Here is a 14,651-nt window from a genome sequence, read left to right as displayed (position 1 = left end):
CTCAGACATGACAGAAGGAGTTGGGAGTTCATGAGCCGAAACGCTCTGCTACATCCGAATCAAGCGTTCTCCCTTCAAAACCAAGCATTTCCTTTCAGACCATCCGGGTTTCCTTTTTTTCCTTCCCCGGTAGTGGTTTATTCCACACGCGTAAACGCCACCATTCGCGCAAACAAGGGTTCATATACTGTACACATGCGGCACACCAGTGAGCAAGCCTGCACTTTGTAGTTTAATGCCAATTTTTTTTTTATTCATTTCTTGGTCATGACAAGCCTTTACACATGCGTGTATACGGACCCACACAAACATAGACAAACGTCCATCCTCTTTCACTTTTTACGGATATATACATCCCTCCTCCCCTTTCTCTCAGACTTCTCTCTCTCTTTCTCGCTCACTCCCCCTGGCTTTATCCGTTTCAGTCCGAGGAACACACACGAACACTGAGCAAAAGGGACACGCACACACACACACACACACACACACTCAAAGGAAAGCGAGAGAGGAGGAGATGAAGTGACAGAGGGAGAGAGAGAGAGAGCGTCAAAATGAACCTTACTTTTCTTCTTTTGCTTTTTCTGCCATGAATCTTCATCCATCCGTCGTTGACAGAGCTTGACTTGATCCAACCACTTCTTCCTCAGTGCTAAAAAAAAAAGTCCGTAGTAGTGCGCTTTAATTAATATATTTCTGGGCTGTGTCCCGAACCCAGAAGCTTTAGAGAAGGAAGAGGAGTGCAGATTGAGACATATTGAGCCCGCTTTAAAAGGATCATTTCATCATGTGGGAGGTTGGGACACACAAAGTTTGGACCCGTGACTGGCATTCCGGAGAGACATGCATATTTTAAAACAACAAAGCAAGACAGAGACCGGGGGCCCCGGGGTGGGTGGGGAGAAAACTTGGAAAGAAGTTGCTATCAGATGAACAGCTGTCATTGTTGGGCAAGACTTGAGCCCATATTAAGATATAGCCATTTGGGGAGTGAAAAAAAGAGAAAAAAAAGAAGAAAAAAGCCCACTTGTCCAAATTGTTTCAATGACAGTCTCCATATTACCTTTTGAATGTGAAATATTCGGTTTGAATTTACTCGTTAATAAATACATGTAATTTCTGTCAAACTTAAACCCAAGCTATTTGTAAATTATTTCTATACTATAATTAAAAACCAGCACAACTTTTCAACCTTCGCCTATTTTTCATTTGTTTCTCTTCCTTCATGTTAATTTTATCCACACATCATGGAGCAGTCGTAAATAACAACCTTCACAGAAAACTGTTTACAGGCGTTTTATGGCTGAAAAAAAGTGGTCCCACATTAAACCCATACATCTAAATCATTATGGAGAAACATCCAGCTAAAAACGGAATGGAAATAAAAATTAATAATATCACAGTAAAGCACGTAGTGTCTAGATTTAAAAAATAAAAAATAAAATCCTAAAATATCTAAATCGTGGCAGTTAAAGTTGCAATTTAAATCGTCTCCCACTTCTATTTTGTCAAGTCACACACAATTGTATCTCTCTCAAGTAAAGCCAGTGTGCTTAGCGCTGTCACTTCTGCACAGCTTTTACAACATCACCCCCCCTCTTTTATTCTCTGCTTTACTAGAAGGTTTTCTCTCTTGTGCAAGGGGTCCATTCGTGCAAAAGGAGTGGAGAGGGCATAAATAAAAATGTGTTGGCTGTGACGAGAGATCTGTCCGCTGGAAATGAAGGGCCAGGGGAAGAAGACAAAGGGGGGAAATGTATGCAGTGGTGTAGAGCTGGATATCTCTGTTAGTTGTCAGCGTTTAGTCCATGGCTGTGGAATGCTAATGAGTGAGGTCTCTCTCCCTTTCTCTCTCCCTTTCTCTCTCCCTTTCTCTCCTTCTTTTCCCTCAACCCACCACCCCCCACTCTCTCTGGGAGAAAAAGCGGATCGATAGCTGACCCGATGGTTTTGGCCAATGCTTTATTTATCTGGCCAGGCAATGATATTATCAGCCTTGAACGTTATATACAGCAAACGTCTTCCTAAATCAACACAAAGGGATCCGCTTACACAGCGATCGGGGCTTTTTCACAATCACCTCTCTCCCTCGGTCAGCGGCGCACGCACACACGCGTAAGTTACGTTGGTAGATGCACGCTTTTACGCACAAGCGGGCAAGGAGCGAACCCGCACGCATACATACACAAACACCTCACAGTTATACGTGAAAATCCGAACATTTGCCTACAAGCGCAGATGACACAGTCTTGACAAACACTGGAGCGCACACGCGCGTGCGTGCAAGCAGGGAGGCGCCCCCTTCTGTCACATTCACAACTAGGCATACTCTATACCCCGAAGGGCTGGATTTGATCCATGGCTTAAAGGTTGCCTATGTGGTCTGCGGACAGATCTCAGAACAACACACTGTAATCACACGATATGCCCCTCTCCACTGACCGTGCACTCTGAACACAGCTAGAATCTCGGACTGTTTGCAGAGATACAGCAAACATGTCACGGGAATCATTTTCATTTCGGACATTCGTCCTCACTGCGTGCTCTCAGCCATTTTGCAAGTTTGTCTCAATGTGCCTGGTAGACCCGGTGAAGCACTTGTTGTACCGTGTTGTCGTCATTTTTTATGCACGAGACAGTGTGAGAAATAAGCCGTGTCACACTTCAGAGTCTTCTCTCCCCCCACCCCAACCCCAAATCTCCCTCCAGTACGAGCAGCCGCTGTTTTAGAAATTGTTACTGTCTCAAACAACAGTATTTGTCAAATGTGACCGGGAGAAGCCGGGCTACTATAAGTGAAATGTAGTGACGTGTGACGCCAATAGGACATTTCCACTGCTGCATAAAACCACTGGTTTGCAGTGAGGGTTTTGGAGAAATAGGCTCGCTGACAACTTAGGATAATAAATGTTTCGCTTTCAGACAGATATCTCAAACGTGAAATCGCACCCAGCTGCTTGTGTAAAGCAAACAAATAGCCCCCCGTGTTAGGAGTCCTCCACTTGTGGTTTGATGAATGAAACCAGACAAAGGTAAATGGTTATTTAACTCATTTCGTAGTAACACTTTGGTAACCGGAGTTTCCGAAATTACAGAGACACAAATGGAGCTTAAAGTGTACAACACATCTATCTCCTTTACCCAACGCAGCTAGGGTCTAATCTGACAGTGCGTTTAGTTTTCTCTTATTGCTGCTTTATGCTTTTCATTTTTTTTAAACTTTCATTTAATTAATACTGTCATCACATCAGGACATAAGACATTTGGTGATAAACGGCTGATTGTAAAATAAAGAAAACATTACTGTTGTTTGACGCGTATTATCTTAGTAATTGAAGTGTTACGTAATATACTAAATTAAGCCTCTGTCAAAAATGGGTCCACTGCGTAAATACAAAATATCATTTTTCCAAGAGTCCTCGTGTGTTTTGCTTCGCACTGCCTATACAGAAACGTTAATTGGGAACACATGCCACCATTTTATCTGTTTTTGAACTGTTGCTTTATATAGCCTGCAGTGTAACAATTGTATAACAGAATGCTCTCAGCAAGAGGATAAAAGATAGTCACTCTAGAGGGATTTTGAATACATTATGTGGAGACAACCAACTGAAAGCTGCGTTTATTAACCCAGCAAACCGTTTAGACCAGAGCTACATAAAACAAAAGCATTCTGAACTGCTTTGATGACCACGGAGGAGCCACATTCGTTTTCTTAAAAAAAATAAATAAAATAAAATGTAAAAATAAATCTCACGCACAGCCCGACATCCAGGAAATCCTCTGGATTATTCGGAAAACGCACAAACAAAGAAGCAAACAAATAAAATATCACACACACACACACACACACACACACACACACACACACACACACACACACACACACACACACACACCAAAAATCAAAATGGGCTAAATATTACTAGCGCGTCAAGGTGTGTTTCTAAGGTTGCTGTTTTTGCTGGTTACGTGTAGCTGTTTTTATTTTTCATTTATTTAATTGCCTTAAAAATCTAATTCTGTCTCCACCCTAAAATGAAAAGCCCCGTCAGCTGATTTTTCTGCAATTTTCACCTAAACTAATACTCTTGAAGTATCACATCCACAACACGGAACCAGCATCCAAACTGAAGAGCATTTATCTCTGTACAGTGTTTCAGGTAACAGCACAGCGCATGGCCCAGTGACAGGTCGAGTTCGAGAAACAGGCATGAGCCATAATACAAACAAAATATATTTTCTGCTGGAGAACAACGGATAAAAACCTAAATGAAAACCTTCCTAGAATTCCTACATTGGCAACAACTAATGAATACTCTAATACTGAAGCCTTTAAGCGAAGCAAGCAAGAAAAACCAAATAAACCACTGACACGAGCACCCCTCCCCCCGACTCCTATAAGGTAGATAACATATGGCAATATCAAATCCAGGCATTTTAACGTGCTACATGCAGTTCAGCTCCTGTTCTACTGCCCCTCATCACTGCCAGTCAGCAGATGAAGATGTGGGCAATATGGCAGACGAGCAACACGTCTGATGATGAAGGGTGGTGGTGATGGTGGGCTGGTGGGGATAACAGGCAAATTTAATAATTGTCACACCAAAACCCCATTTTCTCCCTCATAACGCCGTCCAACTTATCACGTTTTATCACTCTGGGTGTTAGTGTAATGCAGTATTGCCAGTGTGGGTAGAGCCAGGTAAATAACCGGGCTTCCTTTGTCATTTGGGGAGGATATGGAGACAAAAAAGCGAGAGAGAACGCTTGTGAGAAACAGGCCAATGCAAGGACACCAACTGTAGGTAGCCCATCTAACACATTGAAGACTTATCGATGGACTCATTACACCCTGAGTGCATAAGGCAAACCAAGGCTACATCTCTTTGCGTCTTTCTAGTTTCGCTCACGGACGCACGCGTGCGCGCGCGCACACAGATATACACTTGACTTCTTCCTGACGCCTTTCTTCTCTCATTTGTCTCAGCACTGGCTCCAATAGTCTCTCTACCCCCTCTCTCTCTTTCTTTCTCTTCCTCCCTCCCTCCTTTCTCCTCTCTATTCCCACACAATGCATCACACTCGGTGTTCCTATCGACTGGCTTACATGCTGTAAAATACATTTTCCAGATTGATCACGCATATCACAGCAGCTTTGCAGCGGGGCCTAACCCTTTTGCCAAATGACGCCCACATCAATATTGAGGCAAGCACTATCAAGGCAGGGTTTTTAAGAACGGGGTAGATGGGGAATATTGTTTGGTTTGTGGAGAATCACCTTGATTAAGCCACGGGAGGAAGGACAGAGGTGGCTCTGTGTGGTGCGCAGGCTTCCCTTGCTGTCTGGGAAAAATATTAAACATTAATGCGCTCACAGGCTAGCAGAGAGCTCACGGCTGTAGTTCCTCACGTATAGTCTCCCTTCCGTTGCATCCGCACTGCCAGTTATGTCAGTGGGTCTGTTAAAAATGTAAGGCATGCGTCCTTTTGTGTAATTACCACACTAAATTCGTGCATCATCTCCTTTTCACTATCAGGCAAAATAGAGGCGAAAAGTATTTTGTGTTTCTGACTCAGTAAATGAAGGGATATCTTGCGGGGTTTTTTTCTCTTATAGAATCTAACAGCGCACAGAGATAACATATTCCCCCAGATGGTATAAAATAAGCCACAGCATCTTGACATTTGCTTGTAGGAAAACGCTTGAGAAGGAGACATCGTTGCCTATTTCTTTTTTAATAGTACAGTCACCATCACACAACTTCATCAACCGACCCTTCTGCAAAAAGCTGCATCATGGAGTAAGCAAATTGAAGGCAACAACCAATAAAATTCAAGAAACAATGAAAATTTTCAAGACGAAACAAACAAAATGTATTTGAAATGATATATTAAAAGTGCTTTTGATTTTCATGTCTCTCCTCTGTGACTGATGATCGACTCCACACGCACTTATGGTCCGGGTAAAGGCGCCCCAGACGTCCTGGAGTAAAAATGTCAGTAAAAATGTCCTGGAGGTCAGTTTGCTGCTGTTGCAGGTCCATCGTATCAATTGGGAAAAAGTTCAACCATCAGTGGTGATATTGTCATAGCGATTAGACTGTTTCTTATTTGTCTAAATTTCTTTATTTTTCTGTTTTTAAATTCTCACTTCAATTTTAATTCTTGGAGAACATAGCTTCGACAACATATATCGCACTCATTATAAGAAGCAAAAAGGTTATATCAAAAAATTATTAGTATAGAATCACAGAAACCCTGGTTTAGAACCAGAAATAATACAAAACAGAGAGGTACATAGACACAGGACAATTCTTATAATTGCTTGGAAACATTATTTTCCCGCTAAGTCTTGATTCTTTTTTCTTACTGCGCATATGATGTTTTTCATTTTATTTGTATTTTTTACAAAAAAGTAAAATAAAGACTAGTATTTTACAAAATGAAGAGTTTTGTTCTTGAAGATGAGAGTGGATTTACACAGGTGTAAAGTCCAGTTCCAATATTTTTCTGTACATAATGTATTCCATCACAGTCCCAGAAGACAGAAAAAAAGTAATGTCTTCCAAGTTTCTCAGAAAAGGTCCTATATATAGTCTTCTTGAAGGAGGATGGGGTGAGGGGTGCTGAATTTTGGTCCTTTTTTCCTTTCTTTTTTTCCACTTTCATATAAGGATCATTGGATGGACATGTAAGGCCAGTTGAAGCTGCTCCCGGATAATAGCATATCCCTGATGAGGGTTTCAATAGGAGTTTTACCTACCAAACGCACGAAGAACAGCTGCTCGATTACCGAAGAGGAGACGGTGCGCAGAGAGGGCAGCCGCAGCAGCAGCTTCCCAAAGCGGCTGGGCTGGTTCGGGTACTGGCTCCTCACATACTCCTCCAGGGCGCACTGGGATTTCTCCTGTAGACTCTCGATGTGAGCAGCGTCCGACAGGCCGCAAGCGTCTGAGAAAGACACACGCACGCACACACACACACACACGCACACAATACAATGTGGTTAGAGTCCTTATTTCTTTAGCCCCGGGCTACAAAACGTTGTAGAAAAAAGTGCCTGAATCTGATATCGAGGAACAAAGTCAAACAATAACTGAAAATCTATGATTAAAATTATATTCCAAACTATGTCAGGCCGAAAGAGTGTTCTCAAACCCACGTAGGCCTACATTTTCTTTTACAAATTATTTTTAAAGGCGCACAAATCAATTTATATTGCCGATATATTCGCTGACATTTTCTCCACAGAGTACTGAACACAAAGGCACATGGTTACTTTTTGCCCCAAGTGGGCTTTGGCAAGTGCACACCTTGCCATACCTAATTCGTGTCCCGCAAAAGCGCTCTGGTTATCATTCAACACCCGCCATTATGTGTTATTGACAATGTGGAATGAACAAACATGCTGCCCAAACATGCTACATCACACTGAGCGAGTGGGACTGTTATAGCCCAGAAAACAAACAGGGGACTTGCTGCTGCAGTAGGGGATGCACAATTCGGAGGACGATGTCGCTACCTTTCTTTGAACCAGTCAACCGGAATATATTTCTAAATGTCATTAAACCTATTGCAGACATATAGAGTAAGAAGTGGCGGGCATCATGGCAAAAGACGAAAGGTTGGCTACAGGGCTAAAGGCCCCTGCTCTTAATGTCTGGGCTCTGGGGATTCAAGTATAAGGAAACATAAACGGCACTGATGAATCTGAAATTACACTAGATGTAATGTGACCTAATTACTCTGAAGTAAGCTGCTAAGTGATTTCGCCGCTCTTCTCTCCATAGACCACTCTTGGCCTGTTTTTCGATGGAGCCTATAGGACAGGGCCCTAAAAGCAATCAAATTTATTAGAGGAGGTGAAGTCAATAGTCACACAGAAGCGACATAAAATGTCAGAAAATGAGTCTGTGCACAACGTAGGCGATACGTGTTAGGTGGTAACTGGTGGGATATGCAGCCACGCTTCAGTACAGACAAAGGCAAATAAGGCTTGAATCAGTCTTATTAGTGTCTTATACGTTTTAATCGCTTGTTAAAAAAATCAGATTTTTCCACAATCCGGGCATGCGTATTGCGCTGCTTATAAACGTCTGTAAACGCAAACAGCGTAACCGCTCCCATATATATCCCACATGAAGGCTAGGTTGTCCTTAAAAGATCTCGTAGAAAGCCCTGCTTTTGTGGAAACTACTAAAGAATGAGAGCTTTAGTTTTAAGCACTATATATTTAGCGCTGGAAGACACTTTTAAGCCTATGCTTAATTTCTCAGTGTTATAATTCACTATGGCCAGACACAATAACCTTATGAACCCGAGGCCAACGCTGAGATCTCGGGGTGATTTACTGTGACCCTTGTCCGGCCGGTCAAAGCACCATGTATGCAAATCCCCTTGGATTAACGCTGAGTGTCCCTTTTAAAATCTACAGCAATCAATGCGGCTGAAGTTAATTACATTAGGAAATATCTAGTAAAATCCAGTGCTTGGCATGAATTTTGCAATGCAGCCATATAAGGTGTTCAAAGCATTGCGGAAAATATGTTTCATATGAACGTATGCGTGGAGAGAAAGCCGGTCAAAGACACCCCATAGCTCCCCATAAGGCCCTGTCTGCAGCACTGCACCCCATAACCTCAATAGAGTGGGACACAGGAAAAGATAGCTTCCAGATACACAAACGACTATTTCACTGAGTTAGCAAAGACACACACACACACACACCACAGTGTGCACATGTGGATAAGGAGTTAATGCAAGACAATGATCCTGAACTCTTACGGAATAGTTTAGCCTGACCACTATTATTTATGCATCAAATACTGACAAGTCGGGCGTTATTAAAGGCAAACAATCCACTCTGATCTTGGCAAAGTGCCACATGACTTTCTATAGCCGACACCAGTTGTAGCCTATCAAACTAACTAAATGATCTGTTAGAAAACATGGAGGATGTTAATGTGTGTATGGAGTTTCTCTGGGTAATCTGGGGTGAATTACTGAAACGCTGTGCACTAAAAGGATATAGTCAGCTATGTCACTGCACAAAGCTACATTACAGGATGTGTGGGCTAATATTGAGCAAAGCGAATCTAAAAGGCTGTGGTATTACCTAAAACGGTAACAGACACCAAATACGTATTGTTTGTCTTAAACATATATTTACTTCCCAGTGGTCCACCAAAAAATGGCGTATCAAATTAACCAAACTGTCAAAGCCCCAAACTGAAGTAGTTATTATGACTTCTGAAACTAAAAATATAAACAATTACTAAGTTCTCCAAGTGTAGGAAAACCTATGTGGTAATGTTTTCACCAAAGAGGAAAAGTAAAAGTTGACGGCGGTTTCGTAGCTTGGAATACAAACTCTGTGCTCCTTTTGTTTAACTTCAGTGAGCACTGAACTTTTTGGGATAATTTAAATCCTCATAATACACACTGTGAGATATTTTAATATGATGTGCGAAAATTTTGTGATAACATAATAAAAAAATAATAGAAAGTAATATATGATAATAAAATAATAAAGTAATGTAATTAAATATAAAAGAACAGAATACAGCCATAATATAATTTAATATGGAAACAGTAAAGGTAATATACGTGTGAAGTTTTAGCTCTCTCAGCGAAGATAATTTAATAATAAATAGGCCTAATTATCACTGAAACACACTGAAAGACAAGTGTAACCCCTTTCACATTAAAATGTTATGCCGCTTTCTAGGGATAATGAATGTGCCAATTATTTTAATATAAAGCCAAATCTGAAAAGCACAGCAAAACTGAATATTTTATTATGAGCATGCGCAATTATAGATAATATGTAACTTAAATGCAGAATTTTGGGACGGGCCAAGCGTGAGAAAATGAGGTCAAAACTTTGAGGTAAGTTCACAAAGTACTTTGAGGCCTGCAAGCGAGTTTAGACTTTCCTTTTTCCTTCCCATAATCAACAGACTCCCCTGACATAACAGGCCTACCGCCAGCAATCCTACACAGCTAACTCCAAAATAGCATCCAAATTGTGCATCGAGCATAAATAAGGACCTTTATAACCTCGCCCCAGTCGGCCGTCAATTAAACAATGACATACGCAAGTTTTTTCTTTCTTTTTTTTAAAGAGAAAAAAAGAAAAGCTGATTACTTTTTCAAAGCTGTGCAATGAAACAAACCATTAATAACTAAGAAAATTAATAGATCGGCTCTAAGCAATCAACAAGCAGTCTAAGCAGTAGGGCTACTCTAGGTCCTACAGAAGCGATCCACTGACACAGCCTACTAGTCAACTTTCATCAGCTTTTTTGTTCTCAATCTGCTAAGGATTATTTCCTGCACCCCCCCCCCCCCCCCAACTCCAAGACATGTGTTTGCACACGAAAAGCAAGGATAAAAGCACGCACCGACACTCATAAGTGCATCAGCTGTCATATATCACCCGGTGATAGACTATTTAATCTTTACGCTCAATTATTTGACACCTGTTCCAAAATTTATGGAGGCGAACAATTTCAGCCTCGGCTCAGACATGTTCAGAAAACTTTAAACTCAACAGTTATAAAATATTTACACATGAGAATGTTAATTATCTCCTTTTTAAAAAAGCACTGGGAGTGAGTGATGCACTTGAAAAACTTGATGCGCTTACTCAATCTGGATTTGTTTACACGTCTTATACTGCGGCTACAGCTGACATGGAATTGCATGTAAGTGGATATGTAGCAAGCTGTTGACAAAATAGCTTTCATCGGCAACACAAACATCTCGTAATCTCAGATTTGTGACCAGCCTAAACCTGACAGCCATATTATTGATGTCACAGCACTTCGCTTTAAGGAGCATGCACCCACTGACATTACTGGAACTAGGCCTCATTTGATTTTAGGCATGTTTTTGTGTGACATGTGGGACACTCACCTGATGTAAAAAGCACGATGGCTTTGAGGCAGCTATACTCTGCCGAGTCTACGTGCAGGGTCTTAAGCTTCTCCACTTGCTCCTGGAAGATCCGGATGTGATCCATGAAAGCCACGACGCGGTCCGCGGACATCGGGGAGGCGTGGAGGCCCGCCGCGGCAAGCAGAGGGGCAACATGCAGAGGCATGGAACACTGGGCTGCGTTAAGCACAAACAACTCGCTCCACGTCAGCCTGAGAAGGGACACCTGGTCGGTGATCTGCAGGTCGGGAAAGAAAGGGATGTTTCTTGCCCACTCCACGGCGCTGAAGAGCAATCGAGCCGCCAGCTCGCAGATGTTCTCGATACCCATGATATTGTTGGGCTGCATGCACTGGCTCCCGTACCGGGACGTCGGGTAAGGCTCGGCCCGCAGCAATAACGAGATGTATCCGGACAGATAGCAATGGCCATTCAGAGGGTCCCCGTTCGTCAGTGCGTACTGGCCTGGGTTGGGCTGGGTTGGAGGCATTCGTCCTCGCTGAACCGCTGACAAAAAGAAAGAAAAAAAGAGGAAATGTGCATCCAGAACTGATAAAGATTGTTCATGAGTAGTACAACCATGATGTAAGCTGCAGCTTGTGTGCTTCTTCTCAGTGAAAGAAAAAGAAAAAAGGCATGCACTGAAATAAAAAATTCAGCACGCTTTTCAAAACATATCGACTACTGTGCCCTGATCGTAAGACTGTAATATTTCACAGAAAATTATTCTATCAGAACAGATATGCTATGTCCCTCGTTCCTGCATTTGTATTTAGGGATGCAAAGTATATGAGGTTGAATGCAAATGAAAAATATATTCCCTTTTACACACATCACACACACACACACGCACGCACACACACACACACACACACACACACACACACACACACACACACACACACACACACACACACACACACACACACACACACATGTATATTTCTTATCTAAAAGTCGATTTGACAATTTTGCTCCCTTTGATGTTTTGAGGCGTAATTGCATGGCACTTTTGCACTGTATTTACGTGGGGTCGTGTTTTGGAAAATAATTTTTAAAAGCGGCCAAACGTGTTCGAAATACGATTGATAATTACTGCTAAATGCAGGCACATTTGCACGTTTTGCCCACATCAAGCGCTCAGCTAGGATTAAAAGGAATCCCGCAATTGTTTAATATTAAAAAAAATAAAAAATTAATGCAAGTCGGTGTACATTATGCATGGACTCGTAGTGTGTACTGCAAATAATAGGCTTAAACGGAGGGATGTCTACATAAATTGGAATCAAACACCTGACATAGAGAGCAAAGTTATAAGGCCTGTAATGCACCAAGCTAAACAAGGAGCCACGAACAACTTCAGCGACATTATTTAGTGTGTTTGAGCTGTCTAGTCAGCATAAGGAGCCAGAGAGACGTGGGTTTGTAGTGTGTTCGCCTCACATTCAGGGAAACTCGGGCTACAAATCCTACTGTACAATTATAAATTAGTAAGCTGCAGATACTTGATGGTAGGGACTATTAGCCTTGCACACTGTACACATACACACACATACACATACTGTACACACTCACTGTACACACACACGCACACATACAGAGACAAACATAACAGGCACACACACATACACACATAGAAATCGGTCCTCTGGTCTAAAAGCTATACATAAGATGGGCTTGCTCGACTTTACGCCTTTGCCCGCAAAGAGCTCAGTTTAGCCTGTAAAGAAAAACACAAAATAAAGAGGGTCAGCTGGACGAGTCGCTTTGTTCAGGCGACCTGCATTCACAAGCATAGCTGCTGTGGCTGCACTGGCCTTTTTTTTAACCCCTCTCTCAGACTAACCATTCATGCAAACATCCCTCTCAAACATGGATGGAGACTGCAGTATGCCCAGCCATATAGCCTGTGACCTTAATGCAACATGGCAGCTCTGTTATTCTGCTACTAGGATGATGCGTAATCATGAGTTGGCTTAAAAAAAAATTATATATATATTCACCTTCCCGCCGCATCCCCACTTTTAAACACTTCTTCAGCCGACAGTATTGGCACTGATTTCGGTGGTGCTGGTCAATGGGACAGTTCCTATTGGCACGACATGAGTATGTTAAGTTCCTCCGTACACTCCTCTTGAAGAAACTTTTGCATCCCTCGCAGGTGAATTGGCCATAGTGTTTGCCGCTCGATTTGTCTCCGCAAACCACACATTCAATATGCTGCTGACTCTGTCCAGAATTTTGACTCCCCTTGTCCCCGGCCGTTCCCGGCGTGGACGGGGGTCCCGGCTGGCTGGGGGTCTGCGGAGTGTGCGGCGCCGCCGATGCCGCCTGCTGCTGCTCCCTTGCCGGCTGCGCTGCTGGGTTGGGGCCGCTCGGAGGTCCGGCCACGTCTTCCTGCGGATCTCGCCAAACGCTAACTACCATTGCCATATCTCGGCCCCGGAAAGTGCTATAAAGCGAAATGATCGCCGATGTTTATGAAGCGTAGAAGAGAAAAATGAGATCTCAAAAGACGGGGCAGTGCAAAGTCAAATCGGAGCACGCAATCTCATATGGGGTGAGAAGGAGAGTACAACGCGATCAATACATTCAAAATTCAGGAGTGCGATTGAATAGGCACCCGATCAGGATATGCAAGTATCGGGAGGCCAGTTCCAAGGTAAATTGCAGTCAGCCATTCAGGAATCCCTAATCTTGTAGGAAAACCCGAGTCCAGACGTAACAAATTGCAGTTTGATATAAAATAGCCACAAAGGGAAGGCAGGAGCGATTCACATGGACGCAGGAACGAGTGGAGAAAAAAGAAGCTTTTGCTGGAAAGACACGCGATCCAAAGTGCTGCGGAGATAAATTCCTTTTTCTTTTCTTCCCCGTGCTCCTTTACACTCCCGTCTTCGTCGTATAGGAGGGGAGGAAAAACTGAAGAGCTGGATTTTTACATCTATATTCTTAAATAAACCTCATCATCTCGCCAGGCAGCGAAAGAAAACCGTTTCGCCGAATGAAGTGCCCATGTATAGTTTCACCTCTCTCCAGCAGGAGGAATGGAGATACGAAGAGAAAAGATAAAAAAAGAAGAGGAAAAACACCAACAACTGATAGAATATGCAAGAAGAAGGAGAGACCCAAAAAATGAATGCGCTTAAACGGGAGGACCAGCAGAGCAATGTTTCCGAAACGGGGGATCTGCGCGAATGTCTGTATATAGTGAACTTTGACACTACTATTGAAACTGACACGTTTCTATGGAGATCGCTGCGCCTTATATGGTGCTCATGTCAAGGAGCCAAGAGAGGGGCTGCTGGAGACTGATAATCAAAGGCGACTGACTGGCCAGAGCCCTGCATAGAGGAGGAGGAGAGGAGGAGAAGGGGGGGGGGGGGGGGGGGAGGGAGAGAGAAAATGGGAGGCTAAGGTTATAGCCAAGCCCTCTCTTTCTCTCTATTGGTTAGAGTCCCCCTCCGTTCATTCACTGCAAAAAGTGTCCATCCAAATAAATCACCGGGTCTCCTGTTCAAATGTTCCAATGTTATTTTTGTTTTCTGAAAATGCAGAAAAAGACAAATAACTGTAGTTTATAGAATCCCCTTTGTTTCCGATCGCATTTTGAGTCGTTTTGGGGGTTATTTTAAGAGTCGATATGTTGACATCAAGACAACCGTGCGGGAGATCGGTTTAGTAATTAATAGTCGATGTTATGAATTTTACAG

General features: G+C 42.7%; 1 protein-coding gene across 1 annotated transcript; it reads right to left on the bottom strand.

Moving 5' to 3' along the window:
• Nucleotides 1-5,717: 5,717 nt before the first annotated feature.
• nr2f1a (nuclear receptor subfamily 2, group F, member 1a) lies at nucleotides 5,718-14,341 on the bottom strand. Its single transcript, XM_085181476.1, has 3 exons — nucleotides 12,942-14,341; nucleotides 10,918-11,445; nucleotides 5,718-6,951 (listed from the first exon to the last, which is right to left on the bottom strand). Exons 1-3 carry the CDS (start codon nucleotides 13,369-13,371, stop codon nucleotides 6,677-6,679), a joined length of 1,233 nt encoding a protein of 410 aa, XP_085037602.1. The 5' UTR covers nucleotides 13,372-14,341; the 3' UTR covers nucleotides 5,718-6,676.
• Nucleotides 14,342-14,651: the final 310 nt, after the last annotated feature.

Source organism: Neolamprologus multifasciatus, chromosome 12, assembly GCF_963576455.1.
Source record: "Neolamprologus multifasciatus chromosome 12, fNeoMul1.2, whole genome shotgun sequence".
Classification (NCBI taxonomy): domain Eukaryota; kingdom Metazoa; phylum Chordata; class Actinopteri; order Cichliformes; family Cichlidae; genus Neolamprologus; species Neolamprologus multifasciatus.
The sequence above is the reverse complement of the archived record's forward strand: the minus strand, read 5'-3'. Positions and strand labels throughout refer to the sequence as shown.